General features: G+C 40.9%; 1 protein-coding gene across 7 annotated transcripts in view; it reads left to right on the forward strand.

The window, feature by feature from the left end:
* Positions 1–24,997, forward strand: part of NOX4 (NADPH oxidase 4) — a 123,063-nt gene that overhangs the window by 80,773 nt on the left and 17,293 nt on the right. For all 7 annotated transcript variants that reach the window (XM_080567548.1, XM_080567549.1, XM_080567545.1 and 4 more), the window contains 3 exons: positions 19,000–19,119; positions 22,634–22,742; positions 23,280–23,348. In XM_080567548.1, the coding sequence (XP_080423674.1) occupies positions 19,000–19,119; positions 22,634–22,742; positions 23,280–23,348 (298 nt within the window). The remainder of the gene's footprint in view (positions 1–18,999; positions 19,120–22,633; positions 22,743–23,279; positions 23,349–24,997) is intronic.

Here is a 24,997-nt window from a genome sequence, read left to right on the forward strand (position 1 = left end):
TCTGTCATAAGCTTACAAACCTTTCTTTGGCATATATTCTTGGTAAATTAAAGTAGACTTTGTGTGTGTGTAGCAAACTGCTGGTCATTTTCATGTCACAAAGCCCAGAAAATCCAGGATCCTTGTTTCTATATATGTGTCTGCTTAAATATATATTTTGAAGGTCATCTTTGAAAAGCTGCTGAAATTTTTAGCTCAAACAGAGCCAAATCATGTTATTCAATTCTCGTCATGGAGTAGTCTAGACAAATAGGCGGCAGAAAGTTAGTGCCCTAAACTGTTGTGCCATCTGGTCCCCAATTGCTACTCATTTTAATGATAATGGATCTATGATGGATCCACGCCAATTTACTACAGCTGGAGAGCCAAGCCAAGAAGCTTATGATATTTCATAAATAATACCCCAGGAATAAATCTTGTATCTTATTTGTAACTGTCTTAAGAGTGGTTTTCCTTTTAGAGAGAAAAGTAATTTGTGTCTAACCAGAAAAAGCAGTGGGTTCTGGCATGCAGCTCCTGGAAGTTACGATGCACAGGCGTATCACATCCATGGAGATTCCCTCTGCAGCCCAGATTTAAGCATGCACAGGAGTAGCTAGCAGGATCATGGCATAGAAACCCAGTTTAGTTCACAGTAGTAGCAAAGGCAGAGTCTTCCTTGACATTCAGCAAGAGGAAGAATCATAACCTATGCATTTGTCACACGGTCTTCATTGTAAAGGCAGGCAAAGAGGTTTATAATTTTAAAAAGAGGGGAAGAACTTTAACGGAGTCTTCTTCTATAAAAGTCTTTCTTTGAAGCGCTTTACAAAAGATGCTCTCTATTGTTACAGAAGGGAAACTGAGGCAAGGTAACAACTGATGTGTGTTACCAGTGTCACCCAGGACCAACTCTCCTGGGGATGAGACCAGAATTAGAAATCAGGTCTTCTACAGTCTTTTCAGTTTTGTGCAATTGGTTCTTTCATCTAAAATAACATCCATTCTGTTTTCCACTGCAAAAACAAGTGGCCTGCCCACATTGCCGAAATCAAATGGGAAGGTGCCAAGCGAAGGAGCCGTTTGCCCACACAAGCACTTCAGTGCTTTGTGTACTATTGTCCATTAAGCATGAAAATTACTGTTTTTGAAGTGCTCCAAGATTCGTTTCAAAATGCAGCTATCTCGCTAGCAGCGCAGACCTCAGAAAAGGTGATTCTTGGGGAACTCAGAGCATTTTCATTACTAGCTAAAAAAAGAGATTCTTGATTCAGGAATCTGCAGTGGCGTTTAAAAGAAACTCAAGTTGTTTATAGAGAGAAATGTTTTGGGATGATTTTAATGTTTTGTGTTTTTTTTTTTCTTTTATTTTACTTTTCATCAATTTTTTTTTAAATATGACTTGCAGTGGTAAGTTATCCTGTAGAGTTTGCAATATAGTACAGGGTTGAGCTGCATGACAATAAAGCATTCAGTATAGGAAAAGGGCGTTTTCCTGTCATTTGGAATTTTTACCAAATGGCAAGAACAACAATGGCAGTAGAGTAAAGGCTGGTAGCTTTTTATAAAAACAACAATCATGTGATAGGGCTAATCATATTAATAAAAACACAAGTATTGGCTCTGGATTTTGGTTAAACCATTAAGAAGATAGAAAGAAAGAGTACAGTAATTCATTCTGTACACTGCATTTTTGGGCTCTGATCCTACAAAGACTTGTGTGGATATATCCACATAATATCAAGCAAGGCCAACTCAGTATCTTGAAATATTTAGAACGGCACATTAAACTCAAATGTGGGTCATAAATTCCTTGAGACAGAGGCTGTATTTGTTTATGGTACCAGTACAATGCCCCAGTAACTTCTAGTGCAAAATAAAGACACTTTTGTTCTGTTTCCAAAGGCCTTGAGTTCAAGTACTGGCAATGTGGAGTGAATGGGTCCCCTTAAAGTCGAGGGGAATTTTGCTGCTAGCTTCAGCAGAGCTCAGACTTCACCTGAAATTGAAGAAACTTTGAAGAAACAAGTACAAATCTTTCAGATGTAGAGAGATGTGGGCAAAACCCCGTGTCTTTTGGGAGTTTTCTGCAGGAACTTACATGCAAAATTGAAGCTCTGTGTGCAGATATATTCTCTTTTAAGCACCAAGCAATCTACAATTCAAGTTCAACTTAGCTCTGTTTATCATAGCATAGCTGTGGCTCATTAGCAGTCATGAACTGTTTTATGCAAAACATTGCAGTGCTCCCAATTGAGAAGGGGAAAGGGCTGGCTGAAAATAAAAGATTCCTAAACCTTTCAAAATATTTAGGAGGTGAAATCATTACTTTGTTCAAAGTGAATGGTATAAGACAGAACATTGCAGCTGGTTTTCATTTTGCTATTTGGGAGCCTGAGCACGGTTCTTGATAAAGCCTGTTGATTTAATTAATATATACCTGCCTACTACTGAGCAGCAACGTGAGACTGTGGGGAATTATCTGTCACCAGATGTCTCAAAGGATGTTTTTTTTAAACAGCTCGAACAGAAGTTATAGTAATTTGATGCAGAAATTATTAGAGATGTTCTTTGATTCATTATGCAAAAGAGAGTTACAATGATCCCTTCTGGCCTTATATCTAGTTTTATCATAGTTTTAAAAATAATGGCTTATAATAGTTGAAAAAATAGTTTCACAATTACCATAGTTACAGAAATCCAAGCACCAGGCTCTTCAGAGCGAAAATAAAGTGCTAACAAATCATGGTTGTTGACGATAGTGACTTCCTCCTTAAGTCTATGAACAAAAGGGAACTGCTTCATTCATTCAATCCTACACACCTACCTGCACATTAGCAATTTAATTTTTGGCCCCAGGCTTTCATTGGGAGACCCCTGAAACTGTTTTTTGTCACAGAACCTGTCAATGGAGCCAGCATCTTTTGTTGGTGTTTTGTTAGTAAGTCCTGCTGAAAAAGAGAAAAAAAAAGATGTGAATTGCAGGTATAACAAAGGGGACAATGGACAATATTGTGCTCCTAAACATGTGGAAGAAATTGGGAGGGAAAAAGGAGTTGCCTAGCATGTCTTCCTTTATATTTCATATAAGACATAAACAAAAACTGTATTTCTTGGTCTCTAAGGAGGGCAGAAATCTAGCAACACTCATTGCTGTTCTGGCTCTCGCCCAAACAAGGTTTGAAGAAGGAGGAAAGCTGTTAGATCAGCATCTCAGCTGTATTTCCTCAAGACATTAATACCTCAGATAGCAGCACACACTAGGGCTGCCCCTGGGGTAGCAGAGCAAGTATAAGCTCTGTGTAAGAGGAGAGAGGAGCACAAACCTTCAAGCCAAAGGAGGCAGGTCTCGTTTTGCATAAAACAGGCAACGATGATCTCTTCTTTTTAGGTTAGAATTGAGGAGACATTTCTTCTCAGAAAGAGCAGTCAGGCATGGGAACAGGTTCCCCAGGGAAGTGGTGGCGTAACCATCCCTGGGGGTGTTCAAGGAAAGGTGCTTAGGGACATGGTTTAGTGGGTGACATTGGTGGTAGGGGGATGGTTGGACCAGATGATCTTGATGGTCTTTTCCAACCTTAATGATTCTATGATTCTTATCAGGACATGAGCCTAGATTTCAGTTCTAGCAACCTTTTGTCAGGCAGCACTGATGGAGTGGCTCAATTCCGAGTGCCAGGCTCTTTTATGTATGAGACACACTTCATGTTTCTTTTTCATGCAGTAAGTCAGGCTTTAAGCTGTTGGTATTAATCAAGAACAGAGAGAGGCCCATGTTGATCTCACGGCCATCCCTTATCTCCTCTGAGAAATGGATAGGAGCTCTGGACTGTGGGATGCCAACTGGACCATCCTAGATTGAATATCCCCAAGTAAACACGTAGGGTTCATGAAGGAACATGTCTCAGCATCCAGGCTAGAACTTAGCTCAGAAGTTGCTTTCAACTCTTAAAAACTGGCAGTAGTAGAGAATCCATCTCGTCCAATAATAAGTTATTGCAGCAGTTAGTTAGCCTCAATCACAGGGACAGGTGTTGGCTCCTGGGAGATGGTGCCCCGTAGGCCTGTCTTGCCTCGAGGAAAAATCTTCTACATCCACGGTTTGTAAGAACCGCAAGTCCTTTAGCACAGCCAGACAGCCAGCAGCTGGAAAACGTTGTTAGCGGCTGCAGAGCAGCAATGGCCCGTGATATTAGCTGCCAAATCCATTCTGAGTGTTGCCTAATCAGCTAGCTGAGGCTGCTCACGAGCAGAATTGGAGACGAAAGTAGGGAAGTCCTAACGCAAAGGATGCTTGAATAGAAGATTTGTACAGAGTTATTGCATGGGGAGGATAAATTGGGTGATATTCAGAGTTTCTGGTGGTTGTTTTTGAATGGAAAAGTTTTGTGGGTTATAGATTTGACAGAAAATTACTAGTGTAAGTATCTGCACTTGAAGTGAGACATTACATGTACAGAGTGAGGTGCCTAGCAATGCTTTTCCCTTGGTATCATGAATGTAATGACATTTTTGCTCCCCTCAAAGCAATAGCAGAAGCTGTGTTATAGTCACCGACTGGAAGGAAAAGATACTAAAATCATTTGCTTTAGAGCCTAATGGCTTTCATGTAGCACTTTGCTTTATGACTTAATTATCCGTTGCTGTCAAGGTATCTGTAGTACAAGGTTTAAATTAAGTTTGTGCATGGTAAAAACTCATTTAGAACCAAACTCTGCAAGGAGCTTTCTTCGCTCCTCTGGGATCCTGTGGCAGGCAAAATTGCTGCATGCTCAAAAAAAAAAAAAAAACCACACACAAAAAAACCCACAATACGAGTAGGGTCAGTGCTCCTACCCCAACTCCAGTTTATCAGTTTGAGATTGTAAGCTGTCCTACAACCTGTACAGCATAAGTGTTCTATGTGTCCTGTGTGGTTCAGAAAATACCCAAGTTTCTAAAGCCAACTGTCTCAGCACTCACAGGACTGGGCTCTTGCTTACCTCTGCATGGTGCCTCACGATGTTACCTAGTGATATTATACCTTTGTATTTCCCTTCACTGTTACTGTATCTTTAAGGCATAAGATACCTTTAAAATGTATTAATGTTGGTGATTTCTAAGATGGGAATGTTTAAGATAAATTTACTTCCTCTTTTAGATAAATCACCATAAAAGATTGAATCTCTTAACCATACCGCTATCCCATTGCTAAACCAATTCTGAAATCCTTTAAATACGGTAAATTGTCCTTTATGTCTGTATAACTGAATCTTCCTGAACAGTATTTGAAATGTGTCCATTTATTTCTAGGGTTTTCTGCAAAATAAGTATTTGCATCCCTACAAAAACCTCAACAGACTTTGAAAGCTATTTGTAGTTTATTTTTTTGTGCCATTGTATGCCATTTTAACTGGGATGAGGCAAATCGTGCATGGAATTAACTTGTGAAAGCATCATAAACCTTCGATTCTGGGCATTTGGGCACTGTGAAGATGAAACTTTGTGATCTTAATATACCAAGAGTATCTCCTGCCATTTACAAAGTTTTCAAAAGAAACAGTTCTAGGATTTCAGCTTATCACTGCATCAGCAAGAGTTTGAAGTGTGTTGGAGAGATACCCCTCACTTTGCACAAATCTACAAAACTGGCATTTCATTCAAGCTGGTATAACATAAAATATGGGATAGTTGTGAACTGAACTCGAGCTTTCCATAAAATTTGAGTATAATCTGCAAGAAAGACTACAAAGTACCCCAGTCTGTTAGGTAAGGTGTTTCAGTAGGACACTGAGTGGCTGTGCCAGTGTTTCTGAGTGGAAAGGGCAGGCACTGCTGTCCAGAAGGATCTCAGCAGATCTGTAGTGTAAAAGTCACTGGTTACATATTTTGGTTATGTTCAAGTGAAATGCTATACAGCTTTCCCTTCGGAAAGAGCAAACTTTCTCTGAAGGACAATCACTACACACCAGCTTCTCTGTCAGCCCTGTTTTGTTTCAAGGAGAGGACATGAAATTTTGCTTCAGCTCACATAAGTCAAACCTGCTGGTGAACCTAAGAAAAAGAAAAAAAGCTCTGTAATTAGAGTTTGATGTCTGAACGGCTTGGAAGGGAGCAGAGTGATGTTGAATATCTTGGATGTTGTGCCTGAGCGAGAGGAGGGTGGGAGGGGAGGAGAGCAGGGAGGAGGGAAAGACAGATGCAGCTTTCTGTTTTGTACACAGTCCACACGTTACATGGAGAAAGATACCTTAATTCAAATGAACAGGTTTACCTTATGGGATCAGCAGAGCAGAATTTAATGAGCTTGTTCAGCTTTATAACACTCTAATTGTAATGAGAGCCTCTGGGCACTGGTGACAGGCAAGTGATGCTGGTATTGACTGACAACTTGAGCTCCTTCTGTCCTCTGTTGGGGAAGAGGGTTTAAGGAATGTCTGGCTAATTTATTTGCTGATCGCTGTGTTTCCAGGAGAAAAGAGGCTGAGTTTGGTGTCTTCAAGGCTTCTTTGGCCCATGGTGCCATTAGCATGCACTTGAGCATCTCATTCCAAGCTGTAACTGCAGCAGAAGAGCTGTCCCCTGGGGCTCAGTCCCTGCTTCCCTCTTTCAGAGTCAGCAGAAGCAGCACTCCTGAGGTGGGGAACTCTCCTAGCTTTCACTGCCCCATCCACAGCAGCACTTTGATGCCTGAATGCTTTTTTTTTTTTTTTTTAACTCTATGCATTTCTCAGTCATATTACTAGGTGAAAGGATCTAGCTTTGAAGAGGTTTTGATGATTAACTTTTCTTTTTCTTGGTGCAGAATTGCACCATAGTTAAGGAATCCACACTATGGAATCGGTGCAAATGGTGTTTATAAAAAATTGGGCTGGCTTTCTGAAGTAATTTGATAGCAAAACAGAGCAGGTTGGCTGCAAGCAACTCTAAAGAGCATCACTGGAGTTTAAGAAAACCATTTATCTCTTTGTTGCCTATGCCAGCTATACCTGGTCAGATGAAACCCCCTCACTGTATTAACTTTGTCTGTTGTTAATTATTTGACCCTGCACTGAAATTCTGGCACCAGCGAATAACATCTGGACCACATGGAAATATTATGGCAATTAAGAGACAATTAAATTTGACTTGTTTCCCTGTTCCATCCATCTTATGATGTCCAAGGAGAAGACTCATGCTTGAAATATTTAATGTGTGTGTAAATATTAAAAGTGTGTCTTGACTTTGCTGAGGCTGGGATCTGTTTTTCTCTGCCCTGAAGTTTCCTTGGAGGATGAAAAGTAAAGGGACATTGCACCATAAAACCTACTCACAGAAGAAAAAAATCAAAAGTGTTTCTAAATTATGTATGGTTTCATTATCATTAGGTCATCGGTGGTAAAAAAAGCCCTGTTCAGTCAAGTATTTGAACACTGCCATCTAAGGTTAACCAAACTGATGAAATAGAATTAACAAGGAAATTACAGGGCCAGTGCCTTTGTCTGCAGTCATCTTTACCCTCTCTTGTTTGGCTTGGCAAGAGTTCTCCAACGATAGGAAGCTATCACTTAGCCTTATTTAAAACGTGTGTCTGAGAGGTCTGCAGATAAAAGCCATCAGTTAGATGACAAAATAGATCAATGAATCTCTAGAAACACTCTAGTTATCCTTCCTTCCCTTTTGTATACTCATTAAATGCTGCCATCTGTATATTGATGGGGTTTATGACCACCAGTATGAATGTATCCATGGGCCCCACAGCCTTTTAATGAAGGGATTGTTGCTTTGCTGTGTGTGAGAAATCTAATTATTCCTGTGTGACAGGTAGATGCTGTCAAACAGTGTCAAATTGACATGCCCAGCTTCTCCTGAGGAAGGCATGGCAGACAGCAGATTTGATCTGAGGTCTTTCAGTCCCAGCACAGCACCTGAGCTGCTGCATTCATCCGTCCTCTTTGTGCTGGTGGTGGAAGTTCTTGCTACAGGGCGAAGGATACCTTTCCGTTAGGGACCTTTGGGCACTTCTACAAGAGATACAGATAATCACATCAGAAATGTGGTGTTTTAGCAAATGGGTGATGAATGAAACCATTAGGAAAAACAAATGCAGTTTCAGAATTTCAGAAAGGGACAACCAGAAGGTATTCACCTCTCAGCCCAATTTTTACTTTACAGTTTGTTAAAAGTACAGTTGTTGAAGGAAACCTTCAAGTAAATGGCATGTGGAACACCTAAAACTCTGCAGCTGATGGGTATAGAACGAGCTCTTGGAAAAATGAGGTTTGGTAGATGCACGGAACCCAGAGCATTGGTATTTCATCCACTGTGTACTGCCCATGTACTGCTGTAGTAACTTGCAAATATAAGTACCATAGCAGGAGGAATAGTAAAAAGTAGGTAGCATGAGTATAGTATAGACTATATAGTCTATATTTGCTTGATAGTATCTCTTTCAGCCCTGCAGAACTAAATCCCAGTGTCATAGAATTCAGTGTCATTTCTGCCACTTCTTTGTCCTGTAATCAGACTTCTTTTTTTTTTAAGAGAGAATTTAGCAAAGTATTGTCTAAACAAGAATTCTGCACAGTATATTCAAATGAAGAAAAGAAAAAATGAAAAAGTCAGCCGCTGGCAGGTGGCAACCAGTGAATAATTCTCACGCAGACAGTTTTAAATGGAGTGAGGTATCAAATACGCAGCAATTCATCTTGGGACCTGTTGTTTTCAATATATTAAGTAATGAGTGACAAGGAGGGAAATGTAAACATCAAGTTAATTAAATCCTCAGATGATATTGAGCCAGGGAGGATAGTATATTTCAGAGCAGATGGATTGAAGCTTCTAGGTGATTTGGGAAATTTCAGGTGTGAAAGAAAAGTAAGATGACTCGAAATAAGCAGAAATTTCAGACAGTTCACCAAGAGACAATTTATCATAATTGAAGCAGAAACGGTGACTTAGGGGAAAAAAAAACGTTAGGATCATATTTAGCACTTTATAACAGCCTTCTGTCTGCATGTATCTGAGTATTTAACCTATTAAATTAAGCTTTTGGAGTGGAAGTCTGAGAAACTGTTGCTAGCTTGGTTCAGCAGAAGGAAGAGCATGGCTGAGGAACTGAATGACATTCTGGAAAGGAGAGAGGATCAGGGAGATGGGACTAAAAGGCAGGAGGACTTTTCTTCCTCTCAGGCTGATCAAAACTGGCATTTGAGGTCAGGCCTGGGGCACCGTCTTGTGATCTGCATTTCACAATGACAAAGAACATGACAGGGATCAGCGTAGCCAGCACGGAGCTGCAGGACACTGATTTTATGCAAGAAGTCTCAAGTCAGACTTCCCGTGTGCCCCCGGAGCGACAAGACCAGGCACACACGCTGTGGTTTCTCTGTGCATTCACAGAGCAACTTCACGGTGCCTTATCAGTAGGAACTGGTATCGGGCCTACAGCAAAAGCCCCAGGGTGCTTTCGTCTTGGACCCTGAATCTGTGCCGGATGTGTTCTGCGGTGACGTCCAGCCTCTGTTCTCCTCGCTGCCTTCTAGTCACTGTGCCCTATAGCAATGCTTCGCACCCAGTGGGTTGCAACCCTCAGGATATTTATGAAAAGTAAGGGTGGGAAAGGTTATGAGAGGAATTTTATATTTGAAGTGCCTGGTGTGAATTTAAACACTCATCCCCTCTCCATCTCTTGCAAAGTCTTCTGCTTGTCTGTCTCGTTCAGGGTCACCTATTCTCTTTCAGCTTCTTAAAGCTCACAGAAATGCTAAAAATAAGATTCTCTCTGTTATCATCGATATTCTTACAGTACACGGAAAGGGAAGAGCATGAAGGAATTTAAAAATTGAAGGGATTAAAAATTCTTTGTTTTGAATAACCTAAGAGCCAGAGGGCTGTACAGAGTCATCTTTGTATGTCTAGAAAGGTAATAATAATGACACTACCACCTATGAATAATGATGCCATTATATAGAGCCTTGGCAGGACTGAAATTGGAGCACTGCAGACAATAATGGGCCATTCACTTTATATACAGAACTCGAAGTAAGAAGTTGGAGCATATTCAGAGGAAAACAATGAAGAGGTCAAGATGTTCAGGGCTGGCTTGAGCTCATCTATGATGTAATGCAGTATATTCTCCGGTAGCTTGATAAGCTTCTGCTTGGGAATTTCTATGGACAATCATCTTTAGGCTTATTTTGACTTCAGAAATTCTTTCTCCAAACCGAGTGATCTCATCCTTAATCTGACATTTTACTGCAACTGTGTGTGGTTCCCTCTAGCTTTCAGCAGGTGTTCTTTAGTTTACATTTTGGCTTTGCCAGTTTTCTCTAGCCCTTTCCAGATAAGAGGCTGTCCATCTAAGGAAATGAACTTCTCTGAGCATCACTGAACATCTGGAAGCCACCTGGAGTTGCCTTCCCATTATCTTGCAGACCTCAGTTCTCAACCATCAGGGCAATATTTGGAGAATTTCTTTGTGGGCTTCCTGACAGCTAAGTTCAAGCAGAGATGTTTTACAGACTCCCCAAACCAGTGATTATTTGCTTCATATAGCTGCACTGAAGGAGACGTACTCCTATAGACACATTAACAGTCCTGTATAGGATGTGAGGCTTATGGAAAGCATTGTTCCTTAAAGAGTGTAGTTATGAGAGACATATCCTTGCAAAGAGAGTTTTCCAGAGAAAATATGGGCTTGTGACTGGACTAAATTACTTTGCTTACCCAATGTACACCCAATGACAGAAAAGAGTCAGCAGTGGGACATGGCACTTTTTTCTTGGGGTCTGTTACATTCTAAGTAGCGTATTTCTGCTCAGGTTTACTATATATTGAGGATCCCATTTTATTCAAGGATTGACTATTTCATTTAAATTGCAGGATTTGTTGTGTGATTTATCCTTTTTCTTCCCTTCTTCCCTTCTTCCTTTCTTCCTTTCTTCCTTTCTTCCTTTCTGCTTATTCCCACTTTTAATTCTTCATCTCTACTTAATGTAGTCCATGGCCAGAACAAGCTGCGTTTGGAATGGATTGTGGTGTTCCTGGTCTTTGTCTTCAGATAGATCTGCTACCAACCGTATCTGCCGGCACACCAGTCAGCTTCTTCTCTCCTCTCTTTTTGTTTCTCCAGCTACCTAGCTAGGCTTTTAATTTCTGCACTTGGCATCTTTGAAATTTGTCGGCAGATGACGACTTTTCTTTCCCCAGGCCCCTAGGATGTATTGGAGCTTTTTGGGAAAAGCCTACTTGCAATGTGGATGTCTTGTTAGAGTGGTCTGCTGTTTCCCCCAGCCTACTACCAAAAATGTATTTTGACCTTTGATACAATATGCTCCCCTCGTATATACCTGTAAGTAAGCACAAAGCAGCTTCCATGGGGGGCTACTATGTCTTGTGTATATACTCTCAGGCCTTCTTGAAACTCCCATGTAAATATTTCAGTCTTTTCCTTTCCTTTTTTTTTTTTTTCTTTTGTAACAACTTGAAAATACTTGAACAATGGCTGAGAGAACTGTGCTAGACCTCCAGTGCTGGCTAAAAGCCTCAAAAAGCATATGTAATAATTAGAGGTGTGAAAAACTTGAATCAGCATCTGACTCTGGCAGTACAACTCTTTCAGTTGCTTTAGGTATTCCACAGTACCCTTGAGACACTGAGGCTGAAGGCATTTCCACTGACACAGGGAAAGGGGAAATCCCATCTTAGCAAGTATAATTTACTAAGGGAGGAAAAGGGCTCAGTGCTAATATCAGCACTTCGTGTGAGAAGGATGCATGCTGTCTGCTAGATGGCAACGCTGAGATGGCCACCAACGGCAGCAGTACAGGCAAGAAAAAGCTTCCTCTAACTATTAAAAGACACAAAAGAGCAAATATGGAAGTTGACTACTTCAAAAATACCATGAGATGGGCAGATAACTCCTGTGGTGGCATTGAATAAGTTGGGAAGAAACCTGGCCACCAACACGTTCAAAACCTACTTGTGGCTGCTGGCCCGAAGCAGCATCTATCACTTAATGATAAACTAAATTTTCAAAAGGCAAGTTTAAAACAGGTGGTACAGTCATTACAATTACTCTTCTTTTTATTTTACTTCATTAGCTGGGATAGAATCGGTAGGAGACGAGTTTACAGAGGCAAGGCACCTCATAAAAGTTACCGTAATTGTTAACGGAGTAAGTAGAAAATTGGATTTCTTCTTATAATAAAATTAAATCATGTGTGATCTTTAATCAAAGGAATACATTTTGGAAACATTTTATAAAAATGACAGTAAAAAGGCTGCCATGGAGAAGAATTAATGTAACATTAATTAAGAATATTGAACCAAGAATTTGGTACAGAAAGTACGTGTACTTCTTTGGGAGAACAAAGTTGTCTGAATACATAATTATACTTGATTGTAGTTCTCATAATGGTTTTACATACCTTTTTAATGAAGTAAGTGAATGGTCTAAACTGATGCTTCTCTCCTGTGATAGTCAGCAATGAGAAATACAGCCTGTCCATAAATATTTTTGGGAAATATTTAGACAATTTTATTCAGTTCTGAGGAAAAATAACTTGGTCTGAGAGAAGGCAGTATTAAATTGCAGAGTCTTAGAGTGCTATAGAAGTTCTGAAGAAGGAAGAGCCATACTTGCAAGGGTGTCCATCAGGAGTGTCTGTTTTCCCTTGTCTTCAGTGGAAGTGCCATCTCAGATGGTAATTCTTCTTCAATCATCCCTGGGCTCTTGAGGATATAGTAAGCCGAAGAACAGATGATTTCATTTTGTTTTACCTAACCAAGGAGAAATCAATGATACTGAAATATTTAAATACAATGGCTTAACTAGAACTTAAAATAATGATAAAGTGCCATGTTACTATGAGAAGAAAATCTGTTGATAAATGATTCAGTATTTTTTTAAGCCATCTACTTTGTTACAATTGGTTGTTACACCAACAGATAAAGGAAGCAACTGCTATGCAAGAGAGAAGGAAATTTCTACAAGCTCTAGTACATACTGTAATGTATGTAGTATGTACTGTAGTGTATGTAGTACATGTTTGAAGTTGAAAAGAAAAAAAAAGTGTGCAATCATAAATTAAACTCAAGATGTTTAAAAAAGGAGATAATGCCTAATGAAATCTGAATTAGAATGATAACACTTTGCAATCTCGTGCAAAATAGTATATAAAGTTAATTGGACCCACTGGGTTTTACAAGCTTACTTGTCTGAGGGAGTGCTGTTTTCTGTAATGAAAACATCATCCTTCACAATGTCAGAAGAACACATGGGAACCTCTGATCTTACATGCCAGATGTCACATTTTGTTACACTTACAAGCCCTGAAAAGCCATAGTAGTTCTGGAAATCCATCCAAACCAAGGATGTCATACTTTGTTCAAGTGTTGGTTCTTCAGCTGTAAAAGGATGTTGGTACTAAAATGCTGTCAACAATCACAAGCATTCGGGAAAAATAATGTCAGAGTATATGCTTATTAATTGAAGTTTAAATAATGGCATGACTTCAGAAGATGAAGCAGCTGTCTGGATTTTTGCTGTAGAAAATGGTTGAAATTTTTGCATAGTAGTAAGTACAGTGTCTTTGACAAGTAAAATTTGTTGTAGCTGGGTTTTTACTAAAAACTGTGAACTGAGCCCTGGGTCCAAATTACGTTGGAACACTTCTGCAGTCCGTTTTGCTTTCTGTAAGCCTAGCATATGAAATATTTCCTCACATATAAGTTTCAGAATTGGATGGTTTGCAGTATTATTTATCAGTATTATTATTACTGCCCTGAAGAACCGTGCGTCAGGAAGCCCTCCTGATAACGCCCAGCCACATAGCAGAGACTGCCCTGACCAAATCCATGCCAACTTGAAGAATAGGAGACAACAGATGGATACCATCAGACAACAAAATTCAGGGAAACAGTGAAACAGTACTGGGCCAGAACATAATTGAGCTGTGGCAAGCAAGTCAGCAGCCTGACTGCTGTAAACTTCTGGTGTATTGGTTTTTTAGATATTAGAGAAACCAGGAGAGGAGCCGTAAGAAGGATTTTGAAGGGAGATAATGAAATAGCTCTGCAGATGTTTACAGAAATTTCCTCCCAGGCATGAAGGGCAGTGTGGGAGGAACATGAAGGCACTTGTTGGAATATTTATCGCATGGGGGTGGGAGCTGGTGTTGTGGGCTATCAGAGGGAGGTGGTGGCATCCCTCTGGTGCATAAGAAGGGAGAGGAGTTACAGCAGCAGGAGAGCACAAGGAAGGTTGAAGCCAGCAGAGAGTCAGTTCCTTGGAGGTCTGAGGCTGTATCCATCGTGGCGGTACTGAGCTGAGGTTTTGGTAGAGCAAGTTAAAGAGAAAAAATGTGGGAGGAGGGTTGTTTACTTGGTTTTATTTTGATTTTGGGGAACTATCCAAAATCTGTTGAATCCAAGGACACGGGCTCTTCATAGGGAATCACGGATGGGATTCAGCTCCAGCTGAAGATATGTAAATGCAGGTGTTTGTGTGCGAACAGGGTATCTGATGTCCAGTTATCTCCGTGGAGATTTTATGCCTGGCTTCAGGTGCCTCCGGCTAGGTGTCTGATGCCAGTTTAGTTCTGCCAGGCCTTCAGCAGCCATTCAGAGGGACACCGATCTCCAAGGACCTGTTGAATTGAGTCAGTACAATCAGTAGACATAGAGCAGCTCGTCGCACCCTGAATACATTAATCATCTGGGCTGCATCTCTTTTGACTGTATTGGGGACTTAGTATATCTTTATACAAAGATATCTATACTTGGGTCTTAGCAACAAACTGAATACTGCTCCATGGATATCAAATACACTGCTCAGTGAAATCTGTGGTCTGCGGACAGTAGCAAGAGTTTTGCCACAGACTTCAGTCAGATGAGGACTTACTTTCTGTGCTTTGTGCAGTACTTAGTATCCAGTCATTCTGTTCAGTTTGCAAATGCCGATGCTTCTTTAATTAAAATTTCCTACAAACTCTCGAATTAACTCCCCTATCCATCTGTTATTCCACTAATATCCATGATAATGTCTTGTGGTAGCTCCCAAAGCTACAACGTAATACCAGCATTTACAGCTGAGCAGTGAAGTCGGAGGCAGGCACTAAGCTTTTCTAAGTCCAGCAGAGGTGTGGGCAGGTGTCTCCACACATCACTGTGCAGTTCCTGATGGAAGGTGACAAGTTGGGTCTCAACAGCAGTGCAGCTGCCGCTGTCCCCAGGACAGTGTCCATTGATTTAGGGACAGCCACGTGTTGCTGCAGTTGTATTGCCCAGTGCTGGAAAAATCCGTCTTGGTGCTTTTTGGGATACTTCTGTGCTACCGTACTGTAGAATATGTGGGCTTTAAATAGGAAATACGTTCACCCGCCATCTATAAGATGCTTTTTAATACTGTGCTCTGCTGGTTTTTGTGATGCATTCTGTTTTGAAGGGCTTTTTTTCTGTTTGTGAGCTGAGAAATTGTGCCAGAATAACTGGAAGCAGTCTAAAGACAAGAAATGAATACATGCGAAAAGAACAACTCGCTATTTGAATAAGTTTGCCTGAAGGGGGAATTTCTAAACTTTTACTAAAATTCTATTCCCTTCCTTCATGTTAATTAAATTAAAGCTTGGGGGGAGACCATAATATGGTAGTGTGATATATCTGGGACATAAGAAACAAAAAGACATCCTACTCCCCTTGGCTCATCTGTCTTTTTATTGAATGCTGTGCAATTTCATTTGCAATAATGAGCCACTTCTGTACAGAACTTTTCCTTTCTACCAGACGAAAGGAAGAGCGTGTTGACAGGAAGTGAAAGTTGCATAATCCCTGCAGAAGTCAATGGCTGAATCAGTGCTCTGTTCTTCACCGCGCTGCTTTATATGGCATCCGATTTTTTTCTTCCTCTGACTTGAATGAAAGAAGGATCAGTTCCTAACAGACCACCTCCATCAGGGCATCAGAGACACATTTCTTTTTGTTATAAATTATTCCCATAGCATGCTGGGGTTAAATAGCGTGTTTATGACATCCATTCAACAAAATCATCCAGGGAGATTATGTTATCCTTGGAATCAGTCTTTCCAAGTCTTGTAGAGTGGGCTAACGCAGTAGCAATATTTCTCCAGCTTTTTCCCTGTTTTTCTTTCTTGCAATTGGAAGTGGTGACTTCTGGCTGTTCTGTGCTGGGCCACATGCAGGCACAGCAGGAGGCCCTTGGCTCCTCTGACTGCATTTGCTGTCCAAACAACTGCTCCTCACCCCCTCAGAGGAAGAACCAGTGGGCAGATAAAAATATTTTGCAGGCCAGATTTGGCTAATGGGCCATGAACTGAAGCAGCCTAATCAAAATACATGTTTAATTGAAGCTTGTTTCTTGAATTTCTGGCATGGAATAGGACACGTGCTTGTCTGGTTTGGAGGTTTTGCATGTTTCAACTTATGATCAAATCAGTGGTATTCAATGGCACTCAGACTTTCCAGGAATTGCTTAGTCCCATGTGAGAGCAGGCATACATACTTGAGATAGTCCTCAAGCAGGCTCAAGTGCAAGTCTGCTAAGTGGCACCCATACAAAGTATGACTATAGTCACATCAGCTGTGGACATTTCTGGGAAAATCTGCTTTGCTGGTTTGCTTTTGTTTTGTTTACTTGTTCTCCCCCAAAATGTTGGCTTTGTCTGTATATCCTAATGAAAGTTAGTGCTTCATATGCAGAGTGCAAGAGATTTCCCTCAGGCCTGTGCTTATGCCCTTGATACCATCGGGAGCAATTCTCCAGATTTCACCAGCTAGGCAGGATCTGGTTAGGGTAACATATGCATAGGAGATATGCCAGGATTGGCAGTGGATTTCAGTTGCTGGTCTTGGTAATCCCGTACAGATTTTTCACCTTCTTGCCCACACAGATATCCCCAAATTAGATCTCTGTTGAGACACACATCTGAGACCCGTAACATTTGTGGACCTCTCTCAAAATGTCCCTGGACCACACACCTTTCTACGTTGGGTTTCTCTACATTGCCCCTGCTGCTTGTTTAAATAAGAGATGCTCCTTTACCCCCTCAGTCAAATGACAACGCAGTGCTGAGGATATTTCTCAAAGCAGCTGCTGCCGCACTGTGCTCCAGCAGTGGTCTCATATCATTAGCGGAAAGTAAACCCTTTTTAAGCAAATGGGGAATAAAGTGTTATGTAACAGGAAGCATTTCATGAGAAGACACTTAAAATTCTGTTTATATTGTATGCACACATCGAGTTGAGTTTTTCTTGGCCCCATTATGCAAAAGAATTTATCTGTCCTAAGTAAGAGTGAATTTGTTTTTCGTGTATTCTCACCGTGGTGGTACTAACATACCTGATGTTGTAAAGGTTTGAAATTCCCCAAGATAACACAGTAGTGACTTCAGAATATAAAGACATAAATAAGTATAAGCATATTTAGGTTGCAGATTGATTAGTTATGAATTTCAGTGATGCATTTTAACTATATACTATTGCCAGGAGTTCTGATGCCTTCTGATGATAGGTATGACTGGCCCTGTGTCTCTCCTTCTCTCTCCAGGTAGGACACCAAGACCCAAGAAAGGAGTTCATAAGACAGAGCACAGACAGGGATCAGCCATTTATCTCCAGATCCATCAGAAAGTAGGTAGTTAGCCATCCTAGGACAGGAAACTTTAGAAGAAGGAGCCTAACATAAAAGGCATTGAGATGTCAGTAGTAGCAAAGGTCTGGAAGAAATTTCCCGGAGAGGACTATATTGGCTGAAGATAACCCAGACAAGATGTTGTCTTGACTGGTAAGATGCCAAGGGTCAGACCACAAAGCTAAAAGAAAGGGGATCAGGCTGTAGGATGTTAAATTATAACTAAACGCCAGCCCTCAATAGGAAAGAATCAGAGGTTGGAAGACATTGTCTGGGAAAAGAGACGCCTCTTCAGTGGTTAAGTCTCTGGCTGATGATATAAAGGAGAAGCCTATGTCCATTTATTAGGTGTACACTGTGCCTAGCTTAGTTGCATAATTGCACAAGTATGTATAAAAATGTATATGTTGGAGCTTTTTTCTGGAGTCATGCCAAAGGTTGATCTCAGTCAGCCTTGCAGTGAGCAAATACTTTGTCACTGAGCTGCTGAACACAGCGCTGGTCCCACTGGTTACCTAAAATGTGATGATCCAGTAATTCACTCATACGCAGAATGAACCTTAGTCGAATGTATTGTTCAAGTTTTCTTCGTAATTATTTGTAAAGATTAATCTATTACTGCAGCCAGGAGATGCACTTGCTGTTACGTAGGTAGAATGGGGGTTATATGAGTCTTAGTAGAAAAATTACTGTCCATAAACTTTGTGTCTGTGGGTGGCCTTGGTCAGACTTTCAGCAGAGTAGTGAAGATTTGGAGGTCAAACCTATGAGAATGTCTAAAGTCCCATTTTTAGGTTACAGTAAGCTGACCTTTCAGCAGTCTCTGAAATACTCAAAATGGGTTGGAAATGGAACTCAGTCTCCTAAGCGATCTTTACAAACAGGTAGACAAAACTGTTTTAAGAATGAGAGGCATGAGGCAAAGGGATACATCTCAGTGATTTTTTTCCCCTCTTCAGGTATATGTTTGGGATACATCACATTCCTGATATTCAAGAGATAAACCTTCTAGGCAGGGCTAGCCAAACTCTGTCTTCCTGCATATATATAATAACACTGAGTAGTTATTGTTTCCAGTGCAGCACTTTCTTTGCCCTCTAATACCAGACACAAAGGACAGTAATAATTTAGTCATTTACACTGCTTTGATTTAAAAAGGCTTGTCTAATCATGGAATGTGCCGGGAGATTTTATCTGACACAATTTTTTCATGCCACCTGTGCATTGGTTTCTCTCCACAGTCATCCACATCAAGCTTTCAAGGACAAAGGTTTTCATATTTTGCATCCCAGGAGTAATAAAATATTGAAACAAATTCTTTGTAGAGTTTTAATTCCAATCGTCTTTGCCTTCCCTCTCTCCTTTGATTTTTGCAGCTTTCTCTGAAAGTGTTCTTTTTGCTTTTCTTGCAGACTGTATGTGGATGGACCTTTTGGAAGTCCCTTTGAGGAATCCTTGAACTATGAGGTCAGCCTCTGCGTGGCTGGTGGTATTGGAGTTACGCCATTCGCATCGGTACTCAACACGCTGCTGTAAGTGAGCTCAAGCTTTTTAAAGCCATTTCTTCCCTCCACCCTCCAATATACCATAGCAGTGCACGTCAGAAGGGGTTTGAGAGTATTTCAAAACTTATACTAGCATAACATAAGTGAATTTCCTTCAAGAGAGGTAACGAACAGGGTTGTCCCCTGGAGGGCATAAATAATTTCATACAGGCTGTGTAACACAGAGTTCTGGCAGAATTGTGCCACTAATGCACATGAGCTGGGACACTTGCACTAGTGTTTATATCCTACCACCAGCCTCACCTGTGACGAATGTTTGCTATAGTCAAACCCTTCAGCTAGATTTGTCCCCCGGTCTCTGCTTAGAGGAGGCGATGCACTACATTGGTGTGTTTTTGAGATTCAGGAGGTCGTGACAGTTCTTCTGCTGGAAATGCAGGGCAACTCTTCAGTTCTGTTTGGATTTTGTAAAAGTGTAAGCTTAGGGTTTTAAAGGAATGGGCTTGACTTGGATTCAGGTAGTGTTTGGATGTTGGACTCTATTTGAAATTTTAAACTTTTAAGTATGCCTTTTTCTTTACTTTTTTTTCCCCTTTATTTTAAATTAAAACCTTTCAAACTTTGTTCAGACCGAAGGTTTCATCTCCTATTTCTCTGTCACACTGGCAACATGCTTCCACCAAATCTTACACCGTCTGATGTAGGTTTGCTTTTATGATTGCTGCTGATTTTTATTGCTGGAGCATTGGCTAAGAGCTCCAGTCACAATTTAAGCACCCCTGTTTCCTAGGCACTGTATAAACAGCCAACCAAAGCAGCAATCCTTCCCTGAAGTGTAGAAAGGCTATCTGGCTTTGGGAAGATTTTACAATGCACAGCTGAAGCATTTGTTCTAAGATGTAAATGCCAATGGCCAGCTCTAACTCCAAAGTGAAATTAAAACTTGGATTTTAAATGCCATCCACATTCTTCTGTCCTTGATCTGGGCTGGACCTGGCAATGCTGAGCACTTCAGAAAATTATCAGCCCCACCTGTCTCATAGGGCAGCCCTCAAAGACCATCTTGGGCTCTCTCATTTTCTTTTCCTATTAGCATATTGATCATCTTCTCAAAGATAGAAAGAATGTGAAACATGGGTACAATTTTTCTGAAAGCCTGTAGTCCAGATGGGTAAGCTGACTATTTTTCTTGGGATGGTTTGTCCTTGACAGCATTTAGCTAAAATGTCACAGGTCATAATGATTGACCAACAGCAGTTAATGGGATGGCTGCCCCAGCCAGTGTGTTATTGTCATAAGAACTTGCACAGACATTGCCATAGAAGCTTAATGTCCAAAAACTTTAGTAATCCACACTTTTGGTTAAAGCCGTAAATTACTTCCAAGTAGTCAATCTCGTAAACGGGCTTTGTAGCCAATCTTCCTGTTGTGCACTGTAGCATTATGCAGGGGAATAATTCTGTGACTCAGGAAAAAAAGTAACAGTCTCAGCCTGCTTTCATTCTCAGTATTTAAACATCTACAACAAACCACGAGTGTACTGGATGAGCTGCCTGTTGTGTTTGCCCTGGCTGAGAAGCAGAAATTGGCAGGTGTGAAAATGCAAACTTCCTTATGATGCCAGCGCTGCAGAGCAGTGAGGCCAGTCCTGTTGTGTCAAGGACAGGCAGTTCTGGGGGAGATCAGAACCCTGTCGAGATGGAGAGGCATTTTGTTTCCGGCTCAATTATGTTCCTGTTGTATGAGCACAATTTAATTCCTGCCCCTGCCCTTGACTGCACTTAGCTGTTGAACCCTGCGCCCTATTTTTAAGAAATCATGACTTACATTAACAAAAGCTAGTGGCTTGCAAGCTAGTGGCTTGCAACAGGAGGATCCTTAAATAACAGCTTTTATTATGGGCAGTGGTAATATTTAGAAGCATGAAAGAAGCATTATGTGCATGTAGATTTGGTTATAATGGGAGACTGCACCTGGGAGATTGCACCTTTAGTGCAGAATATACCCTGCTGGAGGTAGATCCATGCATGTGTATGTGAGGTGAGATTTTAAATCTATGCTTGACTTGTTTCTTGAAATCTAGCCATCCAGCCTCTTTGTCCAGCTGCAGTGTTTCATCACCAGGAGTGGTGTTTTGTTACTGAGCTACAGCAATTCCGTACAAAATTCCTTGCATTTTTCTCTTCTTTTGTCCGTTTTTATGGTGAAAGGCACTTATTTTCCTTGCTACTGCTTGTAGTTATCTTGTCACATCTGACCAGATTGTGACCCTTCCTAAGGGTTTGTCTTAGAGGCAGACAGAAGAAGATGGAGGAAATCCTACTCTACAGGTCAACAGCTTACAAATATGAAACCTGGTCAGGACTTGAAAGACACTCTCCTCCCCAGTCTTAGTGCATTTTTTTTTTCTCTCTGTAAGGGAGGGATCACATAAAAGGTGAGTTCTCAGTCGCTACATGCGGCTGAAAATGTCTCTGCTCCTCATGCTTATGGTGGAGGTTAATAGCATGGGGAGGTGAGACAGTGGTTGGAGCCATCCTTTGTGTGTATTTGTTAGTGCAATACCCTGGCTGAGTATGCTGGCAAACTTACGGTTAGAATAATGCACAGTGAGTGTGGTGAGGTGTGTTATGAAGCTTTTCTGCTGGGGTTGGCTCCTGGGACTGGTATTTGAAGTTGCCATTCTATGGTCCTCTCCATCTGAACATTAATTTAGGAGGAGAAGGAGGAAACAATTTGTTCACTGGCCATTTCAGTGAACAATACAAACAGCATTGGCTAACTAAGAAAAGACTTCCTGGGTATTTTTGTTTGGTTTGAACTCATTAATCATCAGGATTTTTTTTTCACTTCTATTTTCTATTGCAGTTCATTCCAATACTTCCTTTGTGCTATATTTGCATTTTGTTTGCATAAGAAATCTGACATAAGAGTCATGTTTTTCTAAACGAAATGTCAGAATCTGTCCATGACTGCATTTTACCCACCAGCATTTTCAGAGGACTGTATTATATCTCACAGTTGCCTAACACAATGGAGCTCTGATTTGATTTGGTCTTTGTGACTCTGCTGCAGTATTAATTATAATCAACTAGAGCCTTTCACATATACTGGCAGAATTTAGTCCTGACATTATTGCATTTGTCAATATTTTCCTCTTATGGGTCGCTTTATAAACCTAATGAAGAATTGACATAATACACTTAAACTTGGAATGTCTGCTTTGCTTTGAAATAAAAGTCTGATGATGATACATGAATCTATATTTGCAGCCCAGATCATCTATATAGTTGACAACTTCCTAATGCAGAAACAGGAGCTGTGAGGGGCGTTGGCTCTGCACTAGAGATTTAGTATTCCCAGGATCATCCTAATAGACCACGTTGGTCATTTCAGTGTCTGATCTATCACAGGATGAAGAACAACTTAGCAGTTGGCTTTTAATGGAAATTCGCGTTTCCACTAATGAATATGAAGCAACTTAGTTAACGTTGCCTTTTTAAATGATAATTTTAAATTCCCCAAACATTTCATTTTCAAGTGACGGCTGGAAACGCTACAAGCTGAGAAGACTCTACTTCATTTGGGTGTGCAGGGATGTTGAATCTTTCCGCTGGTTTGCAGATTTGCTCTGTATGCTGCATGACAAGGTAACGGGTGTTGCTTGGAGGGATGCCAATAATGTAATAAATGCAGGGTATATCCACACAACAGAAGTGACATGCTATAAGGAATACCAGCGAACTTCAGCTCTGCCTAGGCTACCTGGTCCAGCATCCATTTGTGCTTGGAGCTGCATAAGCCAGTTTATGTCTCACTGGTATTTCATTGCACAGTGTTGCTGGACAGTTATCTGTGAAATTTATGAGATGGAAGAAGAACATGCAGGTTGGGGAGTCTGAGTGGCCTTTTGCTTTTTGGATCGTAGACAGATTAAGAAGGGAGGGGGTGTACAATTTCAGGTGGATTTTAAAAGGAACGTGGCCTTCTAAAATAATATTTTGCACACAGCATGATGTGCAACATTCCGTAGTGCACAAAGGGGTGCTATGTAAGCACGTCTTCATTAAAAAACTTACTTCACTGATGCTGAAACCTGAGTCCATCAGGATAGTAGGCACAAGTGACTTTATACTTCCTTTAAAGAAGGGATATTATTTCACTAGCTGTTTTTATCATCCTCCCAGCTTTGGCAAGAGAATCGACCAGACTATATAAATATCCAGCTGTACCTCAGTCAAACAGATGGAATACAGGTATGTGGCTAAATGCTGTTTGTAAACCAAACTAGACCTTGGGGTAGCAGACAATGCAAACTGTCGGTCATATGCAAAAGAGAATTATTGCAGACGGTAAAAACAGGAAATGAGGCCGTAAACTCAAGTGATTGATTCATTGCTAGGGCAAGAGAGCAAGTCCATCCCTACCGCATAAAAGAATCTGGTCTAGTAGCCTTAACTTGATTATATGTGGGCAGAAATCCATATCTTCCTTTTCTAGGAAAGAGGTCCTTCCAGGCCAGGCCACAGACCAGACAGTTGGCAGGGTTTGATGGGAAATCTGCATCATTGCTGGGCTAAGAATCAGAAAAGAATAGTTGTAGCAGCGTGCAAGCTCAAATCTTCTTTTAAAACAAATATTTTGAGAGAAGCTAGCTATTTTTTAAAGCTTTGATTTTTTTTGTTTGCCTGAAATATCAAAAAAAGTTACAAAGTGCTTGATAGATGAGACTGTAAGTTAACTGTCAGTTGTCATACATTGTCAACCCCAAAACTGTGCTCATTCTTCAGCTCCTGGAATCTCCCATAGCTATTTATGCTTATGATCTTCATTTTACATTATTTAGCACATAAACCTGGGCCTGATTCTTTACCCAGCTGCATCTGGAAACTTTACCATTCACTGCAGTGGGCCCGGGACCAAGCCTAACAACTACTACAAAATGTGAAATGCAGTAAGAAACCATGCCCAAAGGATTTTGATCTGCCTGGTATCAGGTAGAGAAGCGTAACATTCACAGCTCTGGTAGGAATGCTATCCAGTAGTCCAGATGATGTGATAGCTACAGCAGTTATGAACAGTGCTCCACAGCTGTAATGCCTGGATGACATACGTCATTTTGAATGGTGCGCTTGAAAATATCTAATTGTGAACCTGCTGTGGTTAAAATTTTAACCTGGTTAGGTTAAAAATGAAACCTTGAACAGGATCGCATTGCAATGACACAGCAAGATTGTAATGACAGACAATTCAAAGCAAGTTTTCTGATGCTGTGTATCAAGCAGCTACTGAATTTATTATTTAAGTCAACTTCGTTTTAAGTCTTTTTTTAAAGTCACTTTTCTTTTGTGGCTGTTGAACAAAGCTGGCATGAACTACAATGCTGATGATGATTTCTCAAAGGGGGTGTTAAACTCAACTCTCCATTGCCTTACAGCTTATGTGTTCACTGATGTCAATCCAAGTGCTGACTGCTACCAAAATTAGGGCGGTTTCGCTTTGTGCTCCCTTTGCTTGGGAGCAGTATGCTTTTGTGACAACAGGGAGTCAATCCCATCCTTCAGCAAATGCCTCTTGAATATAAAAGGCCAGAGGAGGATGAATTGGCCAAGGCTCTGTGTTTGCATTGGTGTGAGCCATGTTTCAGATCGCTCCACAGCGGGGGGAATGTGGGATGCTAGAGAAGATGTGATTCCTCTCTGCCTTCTTGTTGTGTTAGGACACAAAAAACAAGGAAAGGTAATGCCCCTGCAGTGGAAGGGCATTTGACCTTATGAAATTGCTGGTGCATTAGCATTGCTGCAGTGGGTTGGGTTCCATCTGGGGACCAGTTTTGGCTGCTTTCTGCTGTTGAGGCAGCACAGAGCAGCTGGCAAACTACTCTCAGGGAGAAGTGTAAGATTTC

Source organism: Anser brachyrhynchus (assembly GCF_964034855.1).
Source record: "Anser brachyrhynchus genome assembly, chromosome: 1".
Lineage (NCBI taxonomy): Eukaryota > Metazoa > Chordata > Aves > Anseriformes > Anatidae > Anser > Anser brachyrhynchus.